The sequence below is a fragment of the Crocodylus porosus genome, unplaced genomic scaffold (assembly GCF_001723895.1).
Source record: "Crocodylus porosus isolate Cpor-Errol unplaced genomic scaffold, CroPor_comp1, whole genome shotgun sequence".
Lineage (NCBI taxonomy): Eukaryota > Metazoa > Chordata > Crocodylia > Crocodylidae > Crocodylus > Crocodylus porosus.
The window spans coordinates 11,506,713-11,534,199 of NW_017728922.1; the positions used below are offsets into that span (position 1 = coordinate 11,506,713).

Consider the following 27,487-nt stretch of genomic DNA (forward strand, 5'->3'; position numbering starts at 1 on the left):
ACCAGAGCAGAGACAAGAGCATGATAGTAGCATACAGACACTCAATTCTGCCCTGTGACTTGAGCACTCCTTGCCATCTAGTTGGATTACAAGTAACATGGCACCATTCTACTTATACTAGTTACACTGCAAGATTCAGGGTTGGGGAGAAAATAGGCTTGGGGTGTCCTAATTCCATGTCCTGTCCTAACCACCAGACAGCCTGTCAGTTTGCTAATGGCTAGAGGGGAGGACAGGAGGCAACACAGGGGTGGGAAACACTTTTTTGAAACCACTGTTTAGGGGCTTCTCAGGAGCATGTTCCCCAGTTGTAACAGGACCATGCTCCAACAGTAGCCGTGACACCTCCTGGTAGCTATATGGCTCCTGCCCCAAGGTACCCTTCTTCTTTCTGTCTCCTGCCATGCCTTAATGGAATTATTTTTCTGTTGTAGAAGGGATTCCACCACAGGGTCTCTGAGTGAGCCTCCAATCTTATAATATCCTTCTAATTCAGAGTGGTGGGTGCAGAAAGTATTATATGTTAGGAGCATAGCTCAGAACGTCTCACATCTACCTTCAGGCAGATTTAGGGGGTAGTAAGTGCAGTGATTAAGCTCCAGAATGATATCTGGTTAACAGACACTTCAGTATCCTGACATCTGAGAAGTAAACTGAATGAGATTCAGGATAATAATTAAAGCAGAATGAAGCTGGAGGAAACTTCTCTGAAACATACCCCTAAGAGAGGGAGGTCTGGGGCTGGGGTATTATCTCAAGGTAGGTATCTTACACTGTTTTTAGTAGAGGAAGATTTTAGCAGAGGAGGGGATGCTGGAGTCCTATGCAGCTCTACCCCTGACTCAAACCTGTGCTTGAAGGAGAATGAGAAAGCCTGGTTAGTTCCCTGGTTGTTCCCCAGCTCTGTCAAATGCTTTCCTTTCTCCAGAGTTCCATATGTTTCCTATAAAACCCACTCTCTGCAGGGCTCCCCATAAATCTCATAATGCTTTCTTTTCCCAGACAGCATTGTGTAATATACAATATAGTAAATTCCTGGATCTTTAATAAGACATAAGTACATAAATATGTGTGCCTAAATGTCTGTGGAAACCCACTCTTGCAGATGTGAAATAGAGAAATGGGGGAAGGAAAAGGAATAGTTAACACAGGCCAAGGTAATGCAGTGGCAACTCACAGGCATTGTAGAATTTGTCAAAGATACCTTGTTCCCTGGATTGGGATATCCAAGAGAAAATCCTTTTGTCCAAAATTCTGTTCCAGTTTACTACATTAATAAAGAGTGGACTGCAACCCTGAAAATCATTCTCTGTTATTATTTTTATTTCATTCAAATAAATATATTTTGAATGAATATAAAACACAAGGCACCTTATGGTCCTTTTCACCCCCATATTTTAAATGTCAGCTGTAAGTAGTTTAGCTGTTAACACTAAACCCAGCTGTTATGCCTCACACTCAGGTTATAATTATTATTATTGTATTCTAGTAATTTCTGTAAACCTGGGCTGAGGTTGAAGCCCATCAGGCAATGTACATAGTGAGAGGTAGACCTTCCTCCTCAAGGAATTTACAGTCTAAACAGATAAGTCATCAAAGAATGGGAAGGGACAGTTACAAAGAGGTGAAGTGACTCACCCAAGCTTGCTCAAAAGTCACTTGCAGACCTAGGTGTAGAATAACATAGTGTTGATTCTATTTGGAAGTGCATTCTGTGTGGATTACTAGAAGTCTGCAGCCTATCATGGAGTTAGAGCATACCAGCTGCTGCACAGGCTGGGGCAGCAGCAGCTCCCCACCTTCTTGTGAAACCCTCTCCTAGTGAAAATTTGTCCATGTCCTGGTTTGCATTGGCACTGGTGGAACAAGTGGGACCAGTAGACTAGATACTTTTATTTCTTTTGAATCCTCAGAAAGATGTTTTATGAAAGATAAAATCATAATGTAGTTTATGCAAGAACTCTGCTTGCCCCAAAGGTTTCCTGGTTAAAAAGAGTAAGGTACCTTCCTGGGTGTTGACATTTATCAGATTTGGTATCACTGTGGATTGTTCTGCTACTTTAGTCAACAACAATATTCATATCAGCAAATTTACACAATGGCATGTTTGTGTAATATGAAAAAATATTATTTAGTTCTCCCAACAGCCAGAAAATCCCTCTTGGTGATGCCCTTACAGTGCAGAAAGAAGTCAGCATATAAATGAAAGATGTATTCCAATTATTAAATGTTGTCTTCATCCTGTTTTCCATTGCTTTTCTTGAACAGAAGTTACAGTTTATACTCAAGTAAAGCTCCTACTGAAGTCTTTGTAAGGACTGCAAACTGAAATCCTCAATAAAGACCATAGACAATGTTTTGCCCAAGTACTTAGGCCTTATACAGCACTGATGATGTAATCTCACACGTATATCTCCTACCTTCTTCATATATAATTGCTTTTATCCTCACGATCACGACACAAAGCTGCATTATGATTTCTATGGAGACCGTTTTATGTTAGAAAATTTGGGGTACCTTTCATAAGTTACTTAAAATCTGTGATTCTGGTTATCAGAGATATTTACTTGGTCAAAGGATATTCAAATATGGAAAAAAATAAGCATGTATAAATATATGCCTCCCATACCTGTAAACTTGTTCCCATATCATTATACACAAAGCCAGATTCCCTTCTGAATTAAAGCACTCTGCTGGGAGGTGAACTAATTCCCAAAAGGCTATGGAATTATTACACTCCTCACTGGTAGAAAAATAGGCCATTAAATTAATTTTTCCATAAGTTTATTAAGGGCTGGCTTCTGCAGATGTTTTAAGCAAGTCAGTAGTTGGTTTCCAGTCAATGGGGGTATTCACATGAGTAACTTGCATACATACTAAAGTGTTTTGCAGGCCCATGCTCTATGGTATATTAAAAATGTTGTTTTGTTTGACACTGCTTGCAAAATACAGTACTTTTACATATCCTAATTTAAAGGTGACCTGCAAAAGGAAAAAATGATGTGCATTTTTGCTTCTTTCCTTTGGGCAAAATAATACATGGAAGCGTTTTGTTGGAGTATTCAATGTTTATTTATCTCCCCCCCCCCTCCTTTTAATATAAAAATTATCAGATCCTATTGATTTTTTAAAGACTGAAGTGATTAGAAAACTAGTGAAATGATCAGAGATGAGCAAAAAGCTTGCTTTTGTTAACACCTATATGAGTCTGTGACTAAACAGTATTTCGGAAAAAGGAGTTTATGTTAAAATGTCCAACTATCACTCAGTCAATTAAGGCATAAAAGTACCTCTATACATCCTCTAAGAACCACCCCAAGTTCTGCAAAATTAGAAGAAACCTGAGTAGACATTCAAAACATTACAGGTGATGATGCAAAAATAAACACATCTGAGGTAAGGGAACCTTTGAGAGAAAAAAATGTCAGGGTTTAAGACCATTAACTTTTTAGTAAACCTTAAAAGCTTCATCTTCTCAAATATAGGGAGAACACAGGTAACTGTTAAAATTAGAGGATTTTAAATCTGCAGGTCTAGAAAACTTCCATTCAGGAGTCTTACAAGATCTGGTTTGGGAGCCATGTGAAATGTTATTTTCAGTAAGTCGTAGAACACTGTGGAAGTTCTAGATGACTGGAAGAGAGTTAAACTTGTACAAATATTTTAAAAAGGAAACAGAACAGCTGAGGTAATTATAAGCCTGTCAGCTTGATATTAATCCTAGGCTAAGTAATAGGATGGAAGATTCTGGCCTTAGTTAATAAAGAATTCAAGGAGTATAATATTATTAATGCCAGTCAACAGGGAGTTAGGGAAAAAATGTCTTGCCCAAGTAACTTAATATATTTTTTGATAATATTACAAGTTTGAGTGATAAAGAACAGAGAGTTAAGATAATATATTTAGATAGCTATGAAGCATGACATGGTACCAAAAAGTATTTTGAATGAGAACTAAAACAATATACAAATCAATGTGGTGCAGGTTAAGTTCATTAAAAAATAAATTAAATGACGAATCACTAGTGATTGCCTATATTTCTAGGGAGTCCCTCAGGTATCAATTCTTGGCCGTAGTCTATTTAATATTTTAATAGTGACCTGGAAGAGAGCATAAAATAATTACCAATAAGAGTTTACCAATGACACAAGGAATGGAGGATGGGTAAAAAACAGAGGGAAAGTCTTGGATACAGGTGTTCTGGGTCACTGGGTAGGCTGCTGACAAACAAACACTAAGGAGTAAATCCTATTTCACTTTATGGGCTTAAGTGGCATCTACACAGCTGTGTAGCTGTTGTTTTGGGCACTTATGCAGAGTTTGTGATTGATCTCTGGTTGTGCAAATTCACACAGGCCCACTGAGCATACTCAGTGGGGCTCAACTCTGGCACACAGCTGCATGGCAAAATAGGATCCCCCAGATACGTATATAAAGCCTGGTAAGTCCCAATTTGTAGCTGCCCAACACCCATAACTAACACTTATTAGGCAGCCTTATATTACTTAGTGATCAGGGCATCTGCTAAGGGAGCTGGAGAACAAAGTTCTAGGCCCACCTCACCCACAGGGTGTTTGTATCTCCTGCTTTCCATCACAGTGGTCTAACCACTGAATCATTCTGTAACCCTCCTCTTGCAGGTGGCCTGTAGGCAATCAAGAGAGGGAGATACGTGGGGCTAGGAGGCAGAGGAGAAGCCAGAGTGTGTATGATTCAGTGAGATACATGTGGCCCTGGATAGGTGGGGTCCTTGGGTTCTAGCCTAGGGCAGAGAGATTGCCAGTGCTTCACATCAGTTTTATCCAATGAGTATCAAATGCAAGGTACAATGGGCCAGCTTCAAGAGGAAGGTTGGAAAGGCCCCTGGATAATTCCTAGTTTTATGGTCTTATGGATACAACACCCTGAAAATGTTGAGTGAAGGAGTTCTGGGGGGTCTTTCTCCCAGAGTGAGGTGAGCACTCTTGACTCTTCACTCTTAAGTTAGACTATTAGACTACATCTTACTCTTCCACTTTATTTCTGGCCTTCCACCTGCAGTGTGATTCTATTTTTGCCACAGGATGCGATAGTATTTAGCCCTAAGTGTTTATATTCATATAATGTAAAGTCACACACTAGAAACAAATAATATAGGCCACACTTACAGAAAAGAGGTATTTATCTTGGGAAGGGGTGACTCCAAAAATGGTTTAGAGATCCTAGTAGATAGCCAGGTGAATGCGAGCTCCCATTGCAATGTTCTGGACCAAAAGGTATGTGAAATACTTGGATGTATGAATAAAGAAATTTCAAGCAGGATTTGGGAGCTTATATTAACTCTGCATAAGGCTCTTAGGCAACTGCTTCTGGACCAATATGTCCAAGACAAATACCCACAGTTCAAGAAAGATAATGATAAATTGGAGAATGTTCAGAGAAAGATCACAAGAATGATTTAAAATGGGAAGTCTGCCCAGTGCAAAACTTCAGGGGCTAAATCTAGTGAATTTATCAAAGAGGCAATTGAAGGGCTATTTAATCACAGTTCGTAAGTGCATATGTGGAAAACAGAAAGTTTATGAGAAGGTTCTTCAATCAGTAGATAAAGGAACAGCAATAACTGATGGGTGGAAATTGAAGCTAGGCTAATCCAGACTAAAAACAAGGTGCAGATTTTTGCCACCACTGGCAATTAAGTACTGGAACAGTTTGCCAAAATCTAAGGTTGATTCTACATCACTGAGAACTTCAAAATCAAAATTGAATGTTTTTTCTTAATTTCATGCTCTAGCTCAAGTTAGAGTTAATACAGCTTGGTACACAGGAGGCATTCTTGTTTTGTCAAAGGAAGTCCAAATATATCAAGAGTGGTGAATCAATGTATCTTCCTATCTACCTTAGCTTTGGTCAAAACCAGTGGTATGCAACTTTTTGAAGCCGCAGCCTTGAACAACCATTCTTAGGTCCAACCCAGCTGCTGCTGCTGCCATCACCACCTTCCCCTACAGCCACTTCTCCCCAGGTTAGTCTAAAATGCAGAGATTGAACTGATAAGGAAATGAACAGACATTTGATTCAGGAAATGCAGCCCCATGCATGTAGTGGCTCAAGCCAGAAGCCAGGGGGTGCTAGAGCATGCCTGCCAGCCACTACCAAAGGGAAGAGAGCCCTGCAAGGCTGCTGCAGCTTGCTGCTGCAGTGCCCCTCCCCCTCTCCTAGGTAAGAGGCAAAGAGAGGAAATGCAGCGGGGGAGAAGCAGCGCCCCAGAGCGCGCTTTGTCTTTGCCCACCCACGCATACCCCCTGTGACCTTTCTAAGTACCCCTAGGGGTATACTTATTCCCGGTTGACAACTCCTGCACTAGGGGCTCAGAAGGAAGGTCCATTCTTCAGAATCAGAGGTACAGTACAGACTCCAGGGCTAGGGACAGGCATTCAAAAAGCCAGAGCCTGAAATAATTCAATTATTTCAGGTTAGTCTAACCTGGCTAGGCTAAATCACAGACATCCCAAACATGCAAGTACATGCCTGCAGTGGCTCAGGCCAGAAGCTGGGGGGCACTAGACCAACCATCCATTCCCTTCCACAATGTTGAACTGAAGGGGTCATGACCAGGCCCCGGCAGGATGGTCTTATTAGGGAGGGGTTCCCCCCTACTCCGACCAGCCCAGCAGGGAATTAATAACACAGTGTTAATCTCACCTAACTCAGTGTTTATCATCCCTTTAAGAAAACAACAGAGGGACATGACCAGCTACCTGTTGATTCTGCCTTTGTCCCGTTTGCTACAACAGGGACCATAGCCAGCATGTGGTCTTCTAGCTAATACACAGACATCTCTCAGCAAGGCAGAGGGGAGTGGAGAATTCTTGCTCATCAGGGAGTGATGAGAAGGGGGAGGGAAGTAGCCTGCAGTGTCTGCCGGAGCTCCAGCCAGGGAGCAGAGGGGACGGACCAGCTCTGTTGTGGAGCAGAGAGCCCCACCCAGCCCAGAGAATATGCCAGGATGCTGGGGGAGTCTAGTTTAACTTAAAAAGGAAGGGGTCTGGGACAGACATTGCATAAACCAGTTTGACTCAAATCAGTTAAGTCTAATATTACATACAACCAGGTTTATGTTAAACCAGTTTTAGCCATTTTCAAACTCATTTATGTGCACTGAATGTCTTTCAGCTAGCAAGATTAGCCCCTACAGCTGGGAGGAGAGTCCATTGTAGCACATGATAGACGCAGCCCCTACAAAAATAAGTTGCTTCCTTTTTAAGTCCTTCCTTACTGCTCCCCTCATATTCATAATAGGATGATCAGTGGAACCAAAGATGTGGTTGTTACTTTAAAGGATAAATTAGTTTGACTCAATAATTAAAACTGTTATAGCTATAAACCTGCAGGGATAATGTACTATGATTATAGTCATTTGTTTCAATTAAATGCTTACTGATTTTACAATAGCAACTGGGCACCTGTGTGAGATGTCTTGTTCAGAGTAATATCTATCTCAAATTCGAGCAGAAATTTGTCACTGCGCTAGAGCATTTTACATATACCATGAAAGTTTATTAGGAGCAGTTGCACATCAGGAAGAGGAGTGGTGGCAATTGGGGAAATACATATATATTATCAGCTTCTCTCTGTCTTTCTAAAGTAAATCATCTTGAAATATCTCGGCTATGGTGAGGTGTTTACATTTAAACTTCAGTACAGAAAAAGCCTGATGAAAAACAAAGCTTCAGAGCTGTTCAGTGAATTTCTCTCCCTGGTTGATTGTGATTGCAATGGCTTGTTTCCAGAAATAAGCCTGAGGAGACATGATCTACAACAGAGATGGGAATTGTCAGAGGATCCCTCAAATAATCTGCTGTTGAAATAGTCACTCTTCCCTCACGGTGATACAGTTTTTAGTTAGCCACAGACATAGAAATGTATACCTTTGTGGAGAATATTTGAAAATATAAGAATTTGCCTTTTGAGACAAGCTGCAGGAATTCCTCATAGAAGACCTGTCAAGTTGGAGTTTTCTCCTTACCTACTAGTATGTATGTTGTTTTTCGTGGAGGTTGGTTAAGCACAGACAACTTGTCTGCTTTGATATCTGTGGCTCATCTCATCTTCCATCACCTTTAAGTGTTTACATAGCAATTTTTTATCGGGTACACAGGGCTTGTTAAAGCTAGGTAGAATCATCTGTGTGAAGTCAGGGTTAGCTAACACCTTTTTGCAAACTGTAGTTTTGCCTCTTTTTGCTTAGCAAAATTAGAATCTGTTGGAGGGCAAACTTCTCTCCAGTGTTCTGTGTGGGGAACCTTCATTGACATGAAACTAGTGGCTCTACATGAAGAAGAAGAGGTAAAATATACTGTAGAGATTATTTGGAGGAAAAGTGGTTTGTGAGGAGGATGTTACCTTCTATATGGTATATATAGGGATCTGACCTCCAACCACCAAAGCATGATTGTATCTGAGGTACAAAATGACAGCAGTTATAACAGCACAGGTCACATACACATCAGTTTAGGGGCAGAAAGAAAATGCCATAAAGAAAGAAACAGGGACTATAATGGGGTAACTGTCAGGGCCGGGCACCAGGCTGGCCCACCTCCCTGTCTAGGCAATCTGCCTTCCTACACTCACCTGCCACACCTTGATGTAAACAATAAATTGTTTATTTTTAAAACAAGAGGCTGCCCGTTTTAAAGCCCAATGCCAAGGGTGTATTACACAGCTCCAAACTTGCCCTTATACCATGTTCCAAGCCTCGCAGATGGCACCCAAATGTTCTGCTACTCCCTTGGCCCCTTTCTGGGCCTCTCTGGCCTCTGGCTTAAAATAGGCCTCAAGTATTTGCAGATGTGCCTGGGCCTTTAACTCATGCCCCTCACTGGAGCCTCTCCTCCAACTATCCTGGTCAGCTTCTGTGTAGCCCTTCTTCAGGACCTACTCTACACTGCTGCCAGGTGCGGTTAGTCTACTCAGCATCTGTGTAGCCCTTCAGACCATCTTAGGCCCTATGCTACAGAGCCGCCAGGTCCCTACAACTCTGCCCTTTCACTGGGGCCTCTCCTCAGGCATCTGATGACTTACAGGTTTAAACCACTAACTCAGCCTATGGCTGTTCAGGCATGTGTCAGCTTACCCGAACCCTACCTCAGGTCCCATGCAGTGGGCCTGGGACCCTGTGCTTTTCTGTTGGGGTGTGCTCCCCTAGCCTTTCCCCTCCATGAGGTAACCCATAAGGCAGTGGGGGCTGAACTTTCTGGCATCCCATACTCTCCCTTCACTGGGGAGGCACAGGTGTGGCTTTTCCTGGAAGCTGCTCTGCCAAAAATGCCCCATCACACCATCCAGCCGGGTGTAGTTTTAGGTCATGCCCAGGGCCAGGAACTGCCTGCCATCCCCATAGTTCCTGCCCTGTCCTCTGGGTGTTTTGGAGCAGTAGCTTCAACTGGGCAAAGTTCTGCCTCTGGCTGCTTGCAGCAACTGCTGCTGGCTTTCCTGCTCAACCCTGCTGTTATGGCTAGCAGCTGAGCCCTCTTCCCCAGTCAGGTAGTCTCCTGCTGGCCATATGACTCCTGATTATGGAATGCTGTGACTTGCAGGCTGCCTCTGCTGCCTGCTCAGGCCGTTTGAGTGGCAGGCACCACAACAGGACTTTTAGATAGAACAAAATTACCAAGGGAAAATTCAGCCAGTGCTTGGACTATCACCTTGAGTCTTGCAAAACAAGGCCAGAAATGGTAAAACAACTGAGTTATGCTGTTCACTGTGAAAGAATTCTTGATCCCACTCTCTGTAGTGTGATGCTGCTTAGAATAAGCAAATACTGTCTATTTGGACAGATTAGGTAGTGCTGAACTGCTTTACTGCAGGAAGGAGCTGCCTTTTACCCATGAATTTTCTGGGAGTTAACATAAAACTATGTTTGATACATTTAAAAACATTATCTTTACTGCCATTTTCCAATTCCCAAATCAGAATCTTTACTGCTTCTAATGGTGTTTTGCCACTCATAACTAGGCCCTGAATTACATGTGTGGCTTGTCAACCTATTTTTCTTTCCTTTAAGAGGATTAGCAGAACATTTATATGCCTGATATGCATATTCATTAAAAAAAACCTGAACTGCTGTGAAAAAGGAGGCTGTCTTTGAGTTAGCACAGCCTTTGGGACTCTGTTAAGTAAGATGCACTTAATTACTTTAGCAACTACTACATCACATTTTACTCATATTTCCTCTGAGATGCATAACATCTTATAAGCAGAGGCAGCAAATGTGTCCTTTGGAGACTAAAATTTTGCATTTCCATAGTGCTTTGCTATTAGGATGCCAATGCCCTTAATAAATATAAAGGGCCAATTTCTCCCCTCAGATGCTCACACAGAGATTCTATGTAAATCGTTGCAAACTACATGCACACTTTGGAGGCAGAATTTAAAGTATTGCCTTCATTTTGTACAGATCTAGGATTAGCACCTAACTACCTTATGACCCAAATCTGTGCTGTGTTTTACTCACTACTACTTTTCACTTTTCCATTTTTAACATCTTAGTGATGATTATTTAACTATGAATGTATTTGCAGATGGCTCCGTAGCGGCAGCCTGTGCCTCACAGTGCATACATGCATAGACCCTGCCCCAGTGAGCCTATGATGTAGATTGCATTCAACATGACAAGAAGCATGGAGGAGATTACACCAGGCAAATGAGAGAGGCTTACTCAAGAGAAGGTGAAGAGATACTTCCTGTGGCAAGACAGCCATTGTCTTTGTCATCTTGTTTTATTTTTGGTTTGTTCTTGTATCTGTATTTGCCATTTATTTAGACTAGAAGCAAGTTAGGCTATTTTAGGCAGGTGGACCATTTTTTGAAGAGATTAGAAAGGTTGGAGCCTCAGAATCCTGTCCCTGAGCCTTTCCTGAGTAAAGACTTCTTTACTCGCCAAATGTGGCCAGTGAATATTATTGATAAAACACCAGCTGTTAGAAAGTGCCTGGAGACCATCTAAATCATTCCTGTCCTCTAATAAAAATATCAGCAATTGTAATAAACAAAAATAAAAGTAGGTCAAGGAAAATGAAGGGAAATGGGCATGCAGGGGCAGTTTCAGGACTCATTTTAAAAACTATTTTTATAAGAAGGAAATGAATGTGAGTGACAGAGAGCAGATCAGATCCTGCAGGCATGAATAGCCCACAGCATTTAGTACAACTGATCACTGGGTACAAGAGTGCTGACACTGCATACCCATGTAATTCAGGGGCTAGTTATAAGTGGGAACTCTCTGTTATTAACGCAGTCAATAAGGAGATTAGAAACAAAAATGTTGCCTTCTGTGTTCATTATTGTTATTCAGATAATTACTCTAGTGAGTTGTTGAAGATTGAGAGAGAAAGAAGAAAGGAGTGAAGTAGTGAGGAAATGAAAGTAAAGGAAAGAGAAAAGAAGGCAAGTGGGAAAAGGAATGTCGTGAGGAAAGAAGTACGCAAATACTCCTGTGCTGAATAGTGGAAGCTCCTGGAAACAAGAGAAATCTTTTAAATGCTTATTACCCAGAAGGGTCTTCCTGTCTTTGATTAGGACTAAGGAAACCTTCTCTGCTTTTCCATGATTCTATGACTTTCACCTCCCATTACTGAAACACTTTCTACTTGAGCAGCTCCAGATAGTGTCCCCAGCCTCAGAGGTATTAGAAGTATTTGGCCCTTGGCCTCCATTGCTCATCTTTGACTAGGTGCTAGTTAAAATATTTTAATTCTGCAGATGTCAGGAGACATTTAAATAAGCTGCCTCTTGCTGTTTTACTGCAATAGTTGATGTTACCATTTGCATCTGAGATCTCTGAGCTGGGTGGCAGGACATGTTCTGTTGATAACCCACCTGTCTGTCCCTCCTTTTCCCATTTTTGGGCGCTATTCTTTCTTTTCTGTGCTCTAGGATTATTTCAAAATACATGTTTGCTTGTTTTCACATAATTCAAATATGACTCAACACAGTGACCTGAGGACAGTAGTTCTTTTCAACTGCCAGTTACCCACCACTCTGAACTATGAAACTGGAGTCCTTTCTTCTTGGAAGGGGATACATACATGGTTTGGAACAAAAGGTTGCTGCTTGGCAAGACTGCAAATGAGAGTGAGCTGTTTTAAATTTTATTATTTTTAAACTTTATTTAATTCCTTCCCTTCTATGTGATTCAATTTTCACTCATGTAAAATGGGTAATAATGAAGCTTTCTTCTGGGAGTTAGGAGGGTTACTTAGTCCTGCAAGACAGTTTGAGACCGCAGGACTTCTGATCCTCTGTTCATTGTATATATGGACTGCTCAAGGAGAATGTTATGTGACGTGGGGTGTAGTGCTATCAACATGATATGCAATGCTCTCTCCTTTTCAAGTGGTGCAGCCATAGGCGGTGGAAGACTGGGGCTGGGGGGGGGAACATAGCCCCCCACAAAACTAATTTTGCAATGGCCGGTGACTGCAGCAGTACCATAGCACCACTCAGCATACTGCCAGGCCAGCACCCCATGCGTGCTTAGCTCCACACAGCTGAGGAAGAATAGGCTAACCATGCAGAGCACAATGGAAGTTGTAGTTATGCTGACAGATGCACTCATCCTACCCAAATAATATTTTCTCCCTCCATCTGTGGGTGCAGCTGGTTCAGTTTATCAGTTTTCCAACACCTACCTGTGGTCAGGAATTAGGTGGGAGGTTGACTGAAGTCTAATTGGAACAAAGCAGGTTAAGGAGAAGTCTGGAGGCTAAGACAGGGAATGTGCCTATTCCCTTCAAGTAGAAGCTCACTCAACCCTTGTGATGGAGGCTCACAGTTTTTGGTGTACTCCTGGAATCCCAGTTGCTCCTAGAATTCCATGGCATTTGGTGATAAAATTCATGCTCAAGACAAAGAGAAGGTGGAGCTGTTGCCATGTCCATTCTGACTGTTGAATAGGCTCTCTGAGCACCTGAGTCCATTGCAGTCAATTGGAGTCTTCCCATTGACTTCAGTGGGCATGGGCTCAGGCCTTAACTTATTCCTGCAAATGTTCATAAAAATGTGCAGGATGTGCCCCATATCCAGGATTATGCTCTGAGGCTTGTTCTGCTCTGATACATAAATAATATACACTTTAAAGAAAAAGTGTATGATTACATAGTTAATGGATAAATGGAGCCGGTATGGTCTATTAACCATATAATAAGAGTTTTAAAAAAATGTCTTAATACAGCATTTACCCAGGAGGCTGACAAGACTGTAAATGAGAAAGAGCTGTTTTAAATTTTAGGATTTTTAAACCTCATTTCATAGCCTTCCTATTTATAAAAACTCCCATCTTGTAAACTTTTCTTCATTTAAATTTAAAATGAGGACAATGAATTATTCTTTTCCTTAGCAGCTAGCAGATCATCTTAAACATGAAAGGTCTGGATTAAACTGACAGAAATCAGACATATTTACCATTTTCTCCTTCACAGTTTGCAAGTGAACTCACTGCTCATGAGCCAGACAGGGTCCATACAAGCTCCTCATCTAGCTTCTCCACTCAACCTCTCTCTTTCCTGTGTCACTGAATTATTATTCCCAGCCTGTCCTACCCCTCTGCAGGGAAAGCTAACACACCCCATGTTGATATCTGTAGTAATCTCTGCTACTCTTTTCTAGGATTGCTACCCCTTTTTGTCAGTGTGTTTGCAATACAATCCTGATCTAGAGTTAGATTTTTGTAGGTTTTCCATCAAGAATGATCCATCATGATTGTCTGTGTAACACTGGTGAGAGAACTTCTCCCTGTCACCTCTCTACTGAGATCAGTAACTTGTATTTTGCTAAAGCCTTCTTTGTAAAAAGGCAGTCAGGCATAGTTTGAAGAATCCACCACTTCCCTGAGTAGTCTGTCCAGTAGTCTAATCCTCCAACTGTCAGAATGGTAAAACAGAAGACCATATGACAGACAGTCTGTATTCAGGTGGTCCAAGGCTAGGGCCTCAATTCATCAGGTACTTAAGGACATGCCTAATTTTAGAGTCAATAGAACCATTCATATGCTTACAGTGAGGCACATATTTAAATAACTTGCTGAACTGGGCCCTACTTCTGAACCTTTGTAAACAGATACTGCCTGCCATAAGGTATTTTGTTTGATACACACAGAGTGTGTCTATATGAGAAGCTGACTGTGCAGTAACCAAAAACTACTGTGCAGTAACGCATCACAGCACAGATAGTGCTAATACACTTTTGCACAGTATTATTAGGCTACTGTGCAAGCAGCATCACCTAAAAGACATTCACTGGCACTACTGTGCAGAAACTCTGGTTACTGAGCATTTATTTAGTACTTATTGATACAAGTGCTAAATTAATTCACCGTAACAACTGTGCAGTAGCATCTTGTGTGAACACACCCACTGGAACCTACATCATTCCCAATCATCTCTTTTGTATTTGTGGCCTGAGATAGCCTTTGAGATTAGTTTGCCAAAGCAACCTGCTGTTCACAAACTCTTTCATAATGTTGACCATATTTCTATGCACAAGATTTCTCAGTTACACTTCCCCTCCCATTTATGATTGTTCACCATTCCTGTGGTGAACTGCAGCAGTCACTTGAATAGAGAAACTCTAACAGACAAGTATTTGATGCATTTGTAAGTGTCTCTTTATGCCACTTTAGCCTTTGGAAACAAGGATGGGCTCAATGCTTGTGACCAGTCAACTTTCTAAGAAGCCCTGGTCAGAGTTAAGGACACGTAAAATGACCCAGATTCAGATAGCTCCTTACAGGTTGATAGCAAAGGCCGGTTTCATCAGTGTTTCTCCTTTTATATATTTGAATTTTTCATAGCTATGTGAGCCAAATACACTGATTCAGCTTGACCTTGAAGGGTATGAATCACAGTCATTCTAAATCAAACTCTTGTTATTTCAGTGCAGGACATATTTCCTGCATTCAGGTTAAAACCCAGCATTTAGTAATTAGTACGGAAACAGGTTGCTCTGGTAAAATCTATTCCCCACCCTCTGGCCTCCTACACATGTACGAATCTGAATGTAAGAGCAGAATGTGCTGTCTAGCATTGTGGTAAAGCTCCCAATTCCTGGCCCATGGCAGTAAATCTGCTTCTACATTGAGATTTTTTTTTTACTGAAGCCTACTGAGTCCTAACAGATCTTCCCTCTATTTCTAAGTTTATCTGCTATTAATGGAATTGGCAGGTCTCCCCTGTTAATGGGAGACTGCACCTCCATGGGCTTATTGGAAATGAAGATTATTAATAAATAAAGCCCTGGGTCTTTAAACTCATGTTAACATTAATCAGATTAATATAAAAATAAAAAGTCTGGAAAATGTTTAGGACAGTGTTTGATTTCCCTCCTGCTGGCTTCTTCTATGGCAGAATCATGTCATACAGAAGTAGTTGGCTTAACTCTGCCTCTGAAGTTAGTCAGGGAATTCTGATACGTTGATACCAACAATGACATGTGGATATACCTCATTTGTAGTGCAAAAATGTACTTTTTAGATCTGTTTGCAAGAAGGGGAAATGGACAAAGAACTTCCCTATGAACCTTGGCTGGATTTTCTCTGGCAAAGGCAGCACAGATTTAAGTTGATTAGTCTTTTCTTGGCACATCTGAAGCCACTGTTATTTGGGTAACAGTGAATTTTGACTTGACTACCTCATTCACCTAAGTAGTTCTCATTCATATGGGTAGCCCAGCTGAATGAAATATGACTGCTTGTATGTGCACAGATCCCTGATGTGTTTGTAGAATCTGGGCTATAGTGATGTTGAGCACTTGGGTCCCCTATCTCTCATGTCTGGAGAGCTGGATGCATTCCTATATCTTTTCAAAATCAGGGCTTAAGAATGTCCCAGTGAAGTGGTACTGGGTTTATTGAAGAAGAATTATACAAACTGGCATTCTTTTTCCAAAAACACCAACATTGTTTAGTAGCTGGTAGTACAGTGAGGGCTTCTGTGCCTATCTGGTTCAAGCTGTCTTTGCACAATGCAAGATACTCCTTTCCAGCCCTAGCCAGTTTAAGACTGATTTACACCATGGACCTTGATGCTTTATGTCCTTTAAAATATTTTATTCTAAAGTATTAGTAGAGGTTCTCATTACCCTTATACATCTCATTCTTTTTTTAATCATCCAAGGAGTCACTGGAGTCAATGCACGTGTGTAGAAGAAATGGGAGCTCTAAATTGAAGCAGTGAGTTTTTTAAAATACCGCTACAATTTAAGGCGAAGTAAACCCCTGTTTCATGTACACCCATCTCTTACCTGTGCCTCCAGCAGCAGGGTGGGGAGGGTGAGCTGCTGGTGGGGAGAGTGGTCCCTGGGCTGCAGGGGGGAGGGGGGAGGGGAGGAACTGGTGCTTCCCTCTGAGGCAGTGGTAGCCCCCACCCCCAGGCAGCACCCACCCACAGGTACCAGGTCAGGCAGTCCCAAGGAACACTGCAGCCATGGAGGAGAGGGATGGGTCCCCACACAGCTCATGCAGGCAGGCAGGCTTGCCACTTATTTTTTTAGTTCAGTGGAGCTTGCCTTCCTGGGCTGCTGCCAGTGTGCAAGCACGGAGCCCGGTGCTTCACTCCACGGCTGTAGGGCAGCAAACTAAAACTGTCCTGGAGGTGTTTTAGTTTGCTGCGACCCAAGTCACTTAAGGTGCTAAAGTGGCTGGAACTAATGTGCAATATGCTGCCAACATGTGCAAACACCAGCACCATAAAGCAGTGCTAAAGCATTTAACCCACCTTACAGTGTGGTGCACACGGGCCCTCATTTTGTCTACTCACGCCCAATAATATCTGGAGGCAGTGGTGCATCTGCCAATTAGTTATGCAGTATTCATGCATCCTTTTTTCTGTTTGTGGTTAATTCCCTTTCAGTCTTATCACCTGTCCCCTCATTCTTGCATTGTGAGAAACAATAAATGTAAATTTAAATTTAAAGTGGGCTGTTTATTTTTATGTTCAGCTCTGGCATTTCACCTCACCTAAATCTCATTTGAAAACTGTGTATTCATCTTTCCTGTTCTTTTTTACATGGAACTCTTTCCAGGCCTCTGACATGTTTTGTTATCTTAGTCTGGACACCTTTTATTTCTCCTAATCTCCTTTAAATGTGATCAGAACTGATTGCAGTTTTGAAATTCTGAAGAGCTGTCTCAAAAAAAAATTGTATCCATATTGGCCAGCGGTGCAACCATCAGGTGTGAGAAAAGCACCCCTCACCTTGAGTTATCTGAGTTACATCTTAAAACAAATTTAGATTTGTTTCTGAACTTGCTAGCTGTGAAGCCATCTTGCTTCAGAGTAATGTCACAACTTTGGCTCGTTTGGAGCCTTTGTGTAAGAGGTCCTTTTTTTTCCAATCCCTGGGGTGAAAAAAAGGAAATTATTTCAGTGTTTGATATTAAATTTTATTAAATCATTAAAGTTTCAAATGTCAGTAAATTTCAAGGCTATGATTGGACCTTCGATCTTAACTACCTCCTTGTGCCTGTTCATTATAGTATGGTATTTAATTATATGCGCACATCATTCCCAAGTATTGGAACATAATTTTCAGTATTTCTCTACAACCTTAGATCCAAACAAGGACCATCATGTAGCACTACTGCTACCGTATTTATGCCAGATAAGCAGATTCCAGAAAACTCATCCTTGAAAAGTACAAGGGCATGCAGCAAGGCAGGATAAGGATTCAGATTTGTCCTCCTGAGTTTTTCCATCTGACAATTCTGCATTTATTACAGGGCAAAGTTTTCAATAGCAGAGGAAGATTCTCCATGCAAATATGCAGTAGCAACTATGTGTGCTTCCTTTGGTGATGTTACCAATGGAAATTAGTTCAAAGAACCTCAAGATATCTATGTACAAGCATAATATTTGTGTACATGGAATGGAGTTTGAATGTTTAGCTTTTGTACATGATTCTGTACCCTGTAAACATTGTTCTGAAAGGTGTAACATCAAACAATAAAACCTGAAAATAGACTTTGAATAAAATAGATTGGACACTGCTATGGGGTTAATGGCCTTGGGTTCTCCTCGGATACAAAAAGCACAGTTTCTTAAGACTGATGCGTCTAATAGTGTTTCTCCTCTCAGTGAAAACTGCCTTCTTATCATGTGGCTTAATCTGCTCCAAATTTCTCCTTCTTGAAAAAGAATCATGTTCCTAAACCTGAGTTAAAGTCACTTGGTACTCAGATACTGTTATGACAGGCTGATTTAGTAACATCTTTAATAGATAGGTTCACCAGCTGTAAATCAGCATAGATCTATTGATTTTGGCTGAGTTACCCTGATTTACACCACCTGAACATCTGCCCTTTATCTATCTATTTTATCTAGTCACTCTATGTGCAGCAAGTGGGTTCCCATACTCTGCCTATCACCATGGTGCTGGGGGTATCTGCAATACCTCAGTAGAAAACTTGCAGCCAGAGATCATATTCGAAGGACAGACATCTAAATGGAGGCTAGATAGATAGATAGATAAATAGAATCTATCAAGAATTTTTGAGAAATGGATGGCAGCATAATAAAACTGGAAACACCTGGACAACAAATATTTTTTAGAAGTATAAAGCATGAATTTCAGCTTCTCTACAATAAGGTTTCTCCATATAGCCACACTCCATAGCACACCTTAAGGATCATTTGGTATTTTACTAGTGCTCTATTATTTGATGGTTTATATAGCACCTTGTACAGATAAGATTTGCAGTTAAACTGATGATAAGAGTCTGTTCTATCTTCCATACAAACTTGATGTACAGATTTTCTACCCAGAAAAATGGAATTCTTCCTTTTCTTTTCTTTTTTTAGTCCTTCTTGCACAGTTTGATTTTTAATGGTTTCCAGCCCTTTCAGAGGCTCTAACTTCACATTTCCACCTGTGTTTTAAGGCAAAGGTTGCCATTAGCTCTGTGTTCCAAGGCATTGGGTAGCAGGTTTTAAACTTATGATTATAGATAGAAACTTTTCCCTTCTCTGGCAGTTCAGCAGGCTCAGACCTACCTGAATGGAGCCCCTTGTTTTAAGTACAGAGGTCTGATGTTAGTGAATGAGTTAATCAGTTGTATCTGTTATTTAAAAAATAAAAATATATTCCAGAAATCCTCTGTGAAATTGATGCTACACTCAGGGCAGTGGCAGGTAAAGAGGTTTGGAGATCAGTCTCTTGCATCATACTTAAAGCTCTCTTTTGTGTGCACCTGTCAGCCAGTGTAGCCCCTGGGAGCATACTGTCCCTGAAAGTCCACAATATGTTAACTGTAAATTGCTATAGTGCCTCCATAAACTTCACTGGAACTGCAGTGGCTGGCACTTTTGAGGATCTGGGTTTTTTGAGCTAAATGATCATTCTTTTTTAAATTCCCTTTTTTTCCTTTAGTTTTGTATTCAGACCAAAGAACACATTTTACAACAAAACTTATTTATACATTGTCTCGTGTCCCAAAGCCAAACCCAGGCTTCCACTTGTTCTGCTTCATCATTCATGTTTACTCATAGTTTTAAATTTCAGTTTAAGCCCAAGAGAAAACTAACGATCCAAATAAATAACAATACATAATAAGAAGTGTTGGCAACTTTTTAAACTGAAAGCTCTTTTTTGGCGTGTCAGTTGTATTTGTTCATATGTAGCACATGTAATCAGGACTTAATAAAGCTATGTTACTGAGTGCACCAGGGCTGAGCTTTCAAACATGCAGGCCTGAACCAAGCCTGCATATCATATGAATTTGCTCACACCATTGGCCCAGTTGATTTGGCATCCAAGGACCAGAATCAGATGCTTCAGCTCAGGGTGGAAAGCCCACACAACAGTTTTGTCCTGACACCTGGGCCACGTCCAGACAAGTGTGGCCATGCAGTATGTGGCAGCACAGACACATCTACAGTGCCATATACCACAAATTCAGCTGTTCTCCACACTATAAGGTAGCAGTGCGGGTAGGGAGTTGTTAGGTCATTATAGATCAACTAAAAAAGATATAAAGAGCATAAGTTGTAGTGAACTCAAGCTCAGTTTATCAGATGCTATGAAAGGGCAGCATAGAGCAGCGTATAAAGTGAAGTGATTTGAATACAAAAGGTAGGAAGGAAGGAGGGAGTAGGAAAGGAAGGGAGACAGTGCTGGGAGAGGCATACAGGTAAAGAACTATAGGAACAATGGGGTCACATAAGCAAATCCAGGTAATGGCATAAGAATCCATAGTCCCTGTTTAAACCCTGCTTAACACAACCTGGTTTGTGGATGATTTCTTGTTCCACTGTTTCCCATTCAAACTATTTTTTGAAATAGTGCCTAAGAACAACAACCCTGAGGTCAGTGAAGGAATGACCAAGGTGGTTAAAGTGTTCTGGCACAGACCTTCAACTGCCTATATTTGTGCTTGTTCACATTCTAATTAGAATGCTCCAGTGTCACCTCACCGTCACGTGTATTAAGCCCCCGTGCACTTTAAACTGGCTGTGGGGGTGCTTTATTTAAACCTCATTGAATGAAGATTAGATAAAGTGTCCTGCAACCATTTTAAAATGTGCGGGGCCTTAATACACATGACAGTGAGCCGTTTTAATTAGAGTGCCTGTCCAGGAACTATTCTAGCATCCCACCTACCCACCCTCTGGGAACTGTTCTAGTACCCCACCTACCCACCCCCATGCACATGTATAGGGAGCCTTTGTGTCTTGTCTTTCTGCACTTGATGTCAGATTAGTGTTCATTCATGCTTACACATAGAGATCACACCGTTTGTCCAATATAAACAGCAAGTGGTTATTATAAGAAGGTGGTGGGATATATTATATATGCAACTGCAGGTGAATGAACCTTAGATGTTTACTTCTTGTTATTTGGTGCAGTGATGATGTGATCTCTAGTGATGTTGGACATAGAAGTCATTAGGGTCCATTGCAAAGCCTGACTCAGTGAGGATGGGAGTTAATTAATCTGCCACTTGAGAGATGCACTTTGAGGTTGGGGGGGGCTGTCTGTAAGCCAAGACAGGTTTGTCCCCCATGACTACCTTAAGACAGTCATCCCTTTCCAGGAGGTCATTAATTATGGCTGCTTGCAGAAGTTAAAAAAAATGCAAACACATGTGCTTTACCAAAAGAAGCAGGGTGTTACTTCAGCCTGGCTCTGCAATGTCTATAAAGATTGCGTGCTTCAGCAGGGCTTTTTGGAACTTTTAACTAAAGCTGATTCAATGAGCTATTAGATAAAAGCACCAAAAATCCTCCCTAATGCACTGGACCTTTACCGAAATCCAGTGAGCTGCGTTGAAGTAACGCACTACCATTTTTGGGCATGGGCAGAGCTCGGCATAGGAAAGTGTCAAATTTAAAGTAAAGCACTGGTTTTTGTTTGGTTGGTTTTTTTGTACATGTGCAAGCACCCTTTGTGTCTAAAGTGTTCAAGCTGGGGGCTACAAATGATAACCAGAAGGATTATTTTGTCCTTGTCCTAGGGTTAGTATTGAAGCAGGTCAGAATGAGGTCTGGCTCTGGCTTTGTTGATTTGAGTCGCTATAAATTTGGGATTTTATTGTAATTGTAGGAATCCCTTCTCCAGAGCATTACGGTGTGCATCCCAGTTGGTGGGATCAGAGCAGATACAACTGTAACAAAGAACTTGGCTATAGATAATGGATCTAGTGGTGTGCTTTATAGTGAAAGCTGGTGGCATGAAGGTAGCTGTGACAGCTGGCTGGTTTCTTATACAATGTGGTGATGATGTAACCACTGCAGACTTTACTGTAATGTCTAGGAAATGAATCTGCTTTGTGAAGTATTTCAGAAGTAGTTTGATAGAGGGGTGGAAGGTATTAAAGTCCTAGTGAAATTGCTCTGGAGATACCTTCTGATGTGTCCATATTATGAAGAAGCTATTGATGTACCTGATGTATACCAGAGGGATGAGTGGGCAGCCATGAAGGAAACAGACTTTAAGGTCTGCCGTAAATATATTGGCATATTGTGGGGCATAGGCATGCCTGAGGCAATGCCTTTTATTTATAGGTATAGGGAGTCCCCAACCTGAAATAGTTGTGTGTGAGGACAAATCAGGAGAGTGTAATGGAAACAAAAGCAGTGTCCTTATCATGGATCGGGGTCTTTATGGCTTTTAGTCCATCCTCATGGGGGATGGTGGTTAACAGAGACATGGCATCCATAGCAGCTAATATAGTGTTTGCTGGAAGCTTGTCAATGGAGCCCAGTTTTTTTCAGAAATATGGGGTGTCTTTCAAACAGCTCATGCCCCAAGTGGTGTATCAGAATAGGACAGAGGCAGGAATAGGATAGCCAGAAACTCCCTCAATGATGGTGCCAGTGCCAGAGATAATGGGGCATCCTGGGTTGCCAGTTTTGTGGATCTTGGGTACTAAGGAAAAATTAAAAATATACCTCCCTCAAATTACCTTCAAATGTGCAGGGAAAAACTGTTATCTCAGATATATTTCACAGGTACTTAAATGAGACAATAGGCCTGTATATCTGTAGAATTTTGTAATAAAAGGCTTTGTCCTGGAAGAAATGCAGGGTCTATTTTTACCCTTAGACCCCTTCACAGATGGAAAGAAAATTCCAGGAAGTAGAAACACCGAGTTAACATTGGGCAATTTGCTTTCTTCTCTTGTTTTGGAAAAGAGCAGGAAAGATTTTTCTCAACCAGTTCTACATCAAATTTCTAAAGCAAACAATCAAATTCAACAGAAAGTAATTTTATAATAAATTTATAATATATAAATACATTTTGATTAAAAAGTAATATTCTCCTAACTCAGATCCAGGAGATGGTCCATTCGGATGCCACTTCCTATGATTCCAACCGTCAAGTTCCCCTGATCAATCGACCAGGGATGTTAGCCGGTCCCATGACTGCCCTCAGCCAGTCACAGCTGATTTCTCAGATGGGTATGCGGAGTGGTGTTACCCATGGTTCCCCATCACCCCCAGGAAGTAAATCTGCTACACCTTCTCCTTCCAGTTCTACTCAGGAAGAGGAGACAGAATCACATTATAAGGTACGTGCAGCCATGCCTGTTTTGACAGACATATTGTAAGAGAATGAGAGATGATTTTTACAGTTATAGAAATAACTTGCAGTAATAAGAGAATAAGCCTTTGTCTTTCCATTGGATACAAAAAAGAGAGACTTTCCTTGAGACAGGGAGATTGTTTACAGAGAACAATTCTTAGCTATGAAGTGGGAATCTATGACAGGTTTGCAAATCATATCAAACATCACTATGTTGTATTGGAGTTTGTAACAGCTAGCATAGTGAAGGCCCCTAATTCTGAGAGAAATCTCTTCCCTAAAAGATTTCTTATCTTCTGCAATTGCTAGATGTATCATGCTACAGTGTTTTTTTCAGATAGGATTTTGATAATAAATACATTGTTTAATGCTTGATTTTTTTTTTCCAATTGCAAGACTGCTCTGCAGACACATATCAGTTTTTTTTGTTTTTTTTCCTTGAAGAAATGACAGGAGATATGGGGGGAGGGAGAATAAGGGGCAAAAGGCAAAAATCGAGCCAGGAGCTTAGCTAGCCCACTGGAAGTTGTATGTGTTAGCTAATCATAGTAGCACAAATGTCAAATAACACAGAAACATCCTCTATCTTTTAATTCACCTGGGTAGCTTTTTAGCCAAAAGTTTTTAGCTAGAACAGTCAGTAAACTGATAATGACACAGGGCATGTCTACACAACAGTCACAACAGGCAAAAAAAGCAGAGTAAATTCAGCTTCAGTCAGCACATCTACACAAGATGTTTCCTGCAGAGCTGACTAATTAGCTCTGCAGTAAATGTCTCGCTGTCTATACGTGCACCCTTATTGGGACACAGGAAACCAATAAACTTCACAGCAGGGTAGTACTTGTAAATACCTCCCTGTAAATACAAATACTACCCTGCTGCAGAGTTTTCTCGTGCACAGCATGTAGACACTGACCTGGCTGGCTTCAGTGTGGGGGCTACCTGCCAGCTAGCTCAACACTGAAGTACACTCATGCTCCAGCCAACCCCTCCACAGCACATTGAGCCTGGTTGCAGCAGCCCCAGGCTGGCAGGCTGACCCTCCTCAACACCCTGCCAACTAGGGTTGCTCCAACCCATCTCAATGTGTTGTGGTCCAGGGTCACATGTAAAATAGTGTGCCCAGGAACTTCCCAGGAGCAATAAACTCCAGAGTTTATTGCTGCACATTAATGGCATGAGTAGGCATGCCCAGTGAGTTTCATGTTGCATTGGTTAGAGTGTTACCAGTTCTTAAGCCAGCTATATTAAAACTAACTCAATTATGAGTATAGTACACTGTAGTCATCTCAGTGTAGGCCACAAGTGTCAGAGATATGACTTATAGGCCAGATCTGGCCTGTGAATCCCTATCATCTGGCCCCTGGTGCTGCATGTCCCTGGCTCCTGGGTGGGTGCCATGCATAGCATGGGTCATTGCCAGGCTGGAGTGGGTATGATGTGTGTCCTGGACTGGCTAGAGAAAGCGCTGCCTGCACTGGATCCAATGTACAGGGGTGGGGGCAGGAGGGAGTAGGTCCATGAGCCCAGTCTGTCCCATGGAGCTGGCCACATGCTGTTTATCCTTCCCATGGACCAGCCCTATACTGTTCATATGGCCCACAGAGCCAGATGAGTTTGACACCCCTAGTGCAGATAAACGCCTTGGCTTTTGTGAAATTTGCTTGCTATTACTATTAGACTGCCAATCAAAAGCTGGTAGATGTGAAGTGTCTTCAGTGGATGAAGTGAATTGGTATATGTAAGATGTTGAGAAGGCAGGATTAAATGCATAGAAGAGAATATAGAGTAAAAATCATTTGCCTCAGTGGGATTGATAGGAAAGAAGGATCAAAAGAGAACTTGGGCTAAGACTTCTAGACCACTTTAGTCATCCTACAGTCTTCTTAGGTAATACACCAGCAAAGCAAACTCCTCCTGCCCAGGCAGAGTATAGTGATGGTGATGGCACAGCTACAGTGTTCATGGGCACTCACTGATCATTCAGTACTTTGATGCCTGAAGTAGCAACTTTGTGGGATAATGCTTACCCTTCTTTTAAGACTTTCATGGCAAGACTACCCCTGGAAGTCTTTCACTTACTATTACTTTTAATGATGTAATAGTGTTGAAGTGTTGTTATTTCCTGGATAGTCTAGGAAATAAATGAAAGGTAAGGATTTTTTTGGTGATATCTTTTTATTGGACCAGCTCTATATTTGGGAGAAATGTTAGACAAGCTTTTGAGCACAAAGGCCAAGAGCCCACATGTAGTTTGGCTACACAAACTGCACACGTGGAACATTAAAGTGTGCCCCACACTGCAAATTTGCAGCATGGGGTCAAAATTTGTTACCAGGATTTCCTGGCAGCAAAAAATAAAATAAAAACAGAAAAAAAACCAGCACAGAGCATGTTACAATAGCATGCTCTGGAACAAATGGAGGCTTGGTCCTCCAGGGAAATGCTCTGGCTTCTGGCCAAAGCATCTCCACTTCTCCATTCATACCCTGGCTGCTTTGGGAGGAGCTGGACAAGGGCAGTTTGCCCCAAGTGGGACACAGTGTCCTGCAACAAAGTGTATGTGCAGGGGCGTATGCTGAGTTACGAAGCGGCACAAATTTGTGCCACTACTATTTGTGCCACTGTAGGCACACACCCCTGCACATTTGGATACAGCCAAACTGTCATTCCTAAGGTCTCAAATGATTACACACTTTTACGAGGATCAGTAGTTTGTTGGCAGTGCAACCACATTTTCAAAAGAAAAACTTTCTGAAAATAAATTGTAACAAGCTCTGTGTGTATAAATGGGTTAACAAATAATACAGTGACAACTGAGATGTAGCACCAGGGCTAAACCAAAATAAGTTCTTCCTCATGAGATTTCAGGAAAAAAAATCTCTATTTTCATTTCATTTCCATAAATAGCAGTTTTCACTTCAGAACATGATATATCAGAACATTGTGTGGATGTTGATCTTCATTGGAACTAAATTGCAAGAATTGACATTTTTATCTGAAAACAAATGGATTTTCTGAAATCCTTACATTTTGCAGTGTTGGAATTTGATGGTGACTATTTGGCACAGCCCTAGCAGCTAAAATTCTCCTTGTCAATACAGTATGAGTTTGAGACTTACTCTGTGTCGGCTTCATTGTTCTCCACTATATCTCTTCCAGTTTCAGTCTAATAATGTAGCTCCGGATTGCTTCCAGCTCCCCATGCCCAGGTCTGGCCAGACTGTAAAGGAGCCAAAGCCAGCTGGGAAGAGAGCAGTCCCCACAGCCCAGCCCAGCCCAGGCCAAGCCAAGCCAGTGCCTCCACACCTGTCCTCACCAGTGCCTGCTGCCAGGCAGGACTAGGACTAGGCTGTAAATCACTCTTTATTTGCTGATACATTTCTTATACATCCACTGTGTCAATGATGGATGTTAGTGATAATGAAGTATTTGGAGGAAGTGTGAGATTCTTATAAGACAGTTAAGGCAACTTTTAGGCTAAGTACAGACATTCAAAAAGCCCAAGCCTGAATTGATTCAATCTTCAGATGTTAGTCTAACCTGAATAGTTAGAACCAATTTGTAAGTGAATAGACCTTCACTTTGGATTCTGGAAGTGCAGCCACATGTCTGCAGTGGCTTAGGCTAGAAGCCAAGTGGGGGCAGGGCACTGGAGCAGCCCTCCATTCCCTTCGGCAGCAGCTGCAAGACTGGAAGGAAGCTGACTCGGCGGGGTGGGCTTGGCCAGGTCCTTGCAGGCCACTGAGAATGAGTGGGGAGGGGTTTTAACCCCTACCCTACCCTGCAGGAACCCCAGCCAGGGTGTGCCTGGAGGGCAAAGAGGGAAGCAGCCATGCCAGGATTGTCCCCGGGTGAGGGGTGGCCAGACACCATCCAGAACAGCACCTCAGGCAAAGTGGAGACAGGGAGGGAGATTAAACTCCCCTGTCTCCCCTCTCTCCCACACACATGGGGACCCCAGCCGGGGTCTGCCTGAATTTCTGCCCCACTAGCTGCTCATGCAGGAGGGGGCGTGGCCAGGGCAGCATTCTCAGGCGAAGCCGGGGCAGGGAGCAGGGGAGGGGATTACATGTCCTTATCTCCCCCTACAGGCATGGGGACCCCAGCCAGGGTCTGCCCGGCTTTATAACCTGCTGGCTGTTCATGTGGTAGGGGGCATAGCCAGAGCTGGCCAGCATGGCCCCGTCATTTGCCTGCCTCACCCGGGGCTGAAGCTGGGGCTGGAGCTGCAGGGTTAAGCTGAGCTGTCCCACAAGTCCTGCTGAGGGTGGGCGTGGAAAGGCCAGCCTGGGCTGGGCTGCAGGAGCTCCGGATTGCTTCCAGCTCCCCACGCCCAGGTCTGGCCAGACTGTAAAGGAGCCAAAGCCAGCTGGGAAGAGAGCAGTCCCCACAGCCCAGCCCAGCCCAGGCCAAGCCAAGCCAGTGC

General features: G+C 42.1%; 1 protein-coding gene across 5 annotated transcripts in view; it reads left to right on the top strand.

Moving 5' to 3' along the window:
- The window catches only part of TOX2 (TOX high mobility group box family member 2), a 397,146-nt gene that overhangs the window by 290,985 nt on the left and 78,674 nt on the right, over nt 1–27,487 (top strand). For 4 of the 5 annotated variants that reach the window (XM_019539708.1, XM_019539704.1, XM_019539705.1 and 1 more), the window contains one exon: nt 22,802–23,041. The exons of the other annotated variant lie outside the window; for it this stretch is intronic. In XM_019539708.1, coding sequence (XP_019395253.1) covers nt 22,802–23,041 — 240 coding nt within the window. The remainder of the gene's footprint in view (nt 1–22,801; nt 23,042–27,487) is intronic. 5 annotated transcript variants of the gene reach the window in all.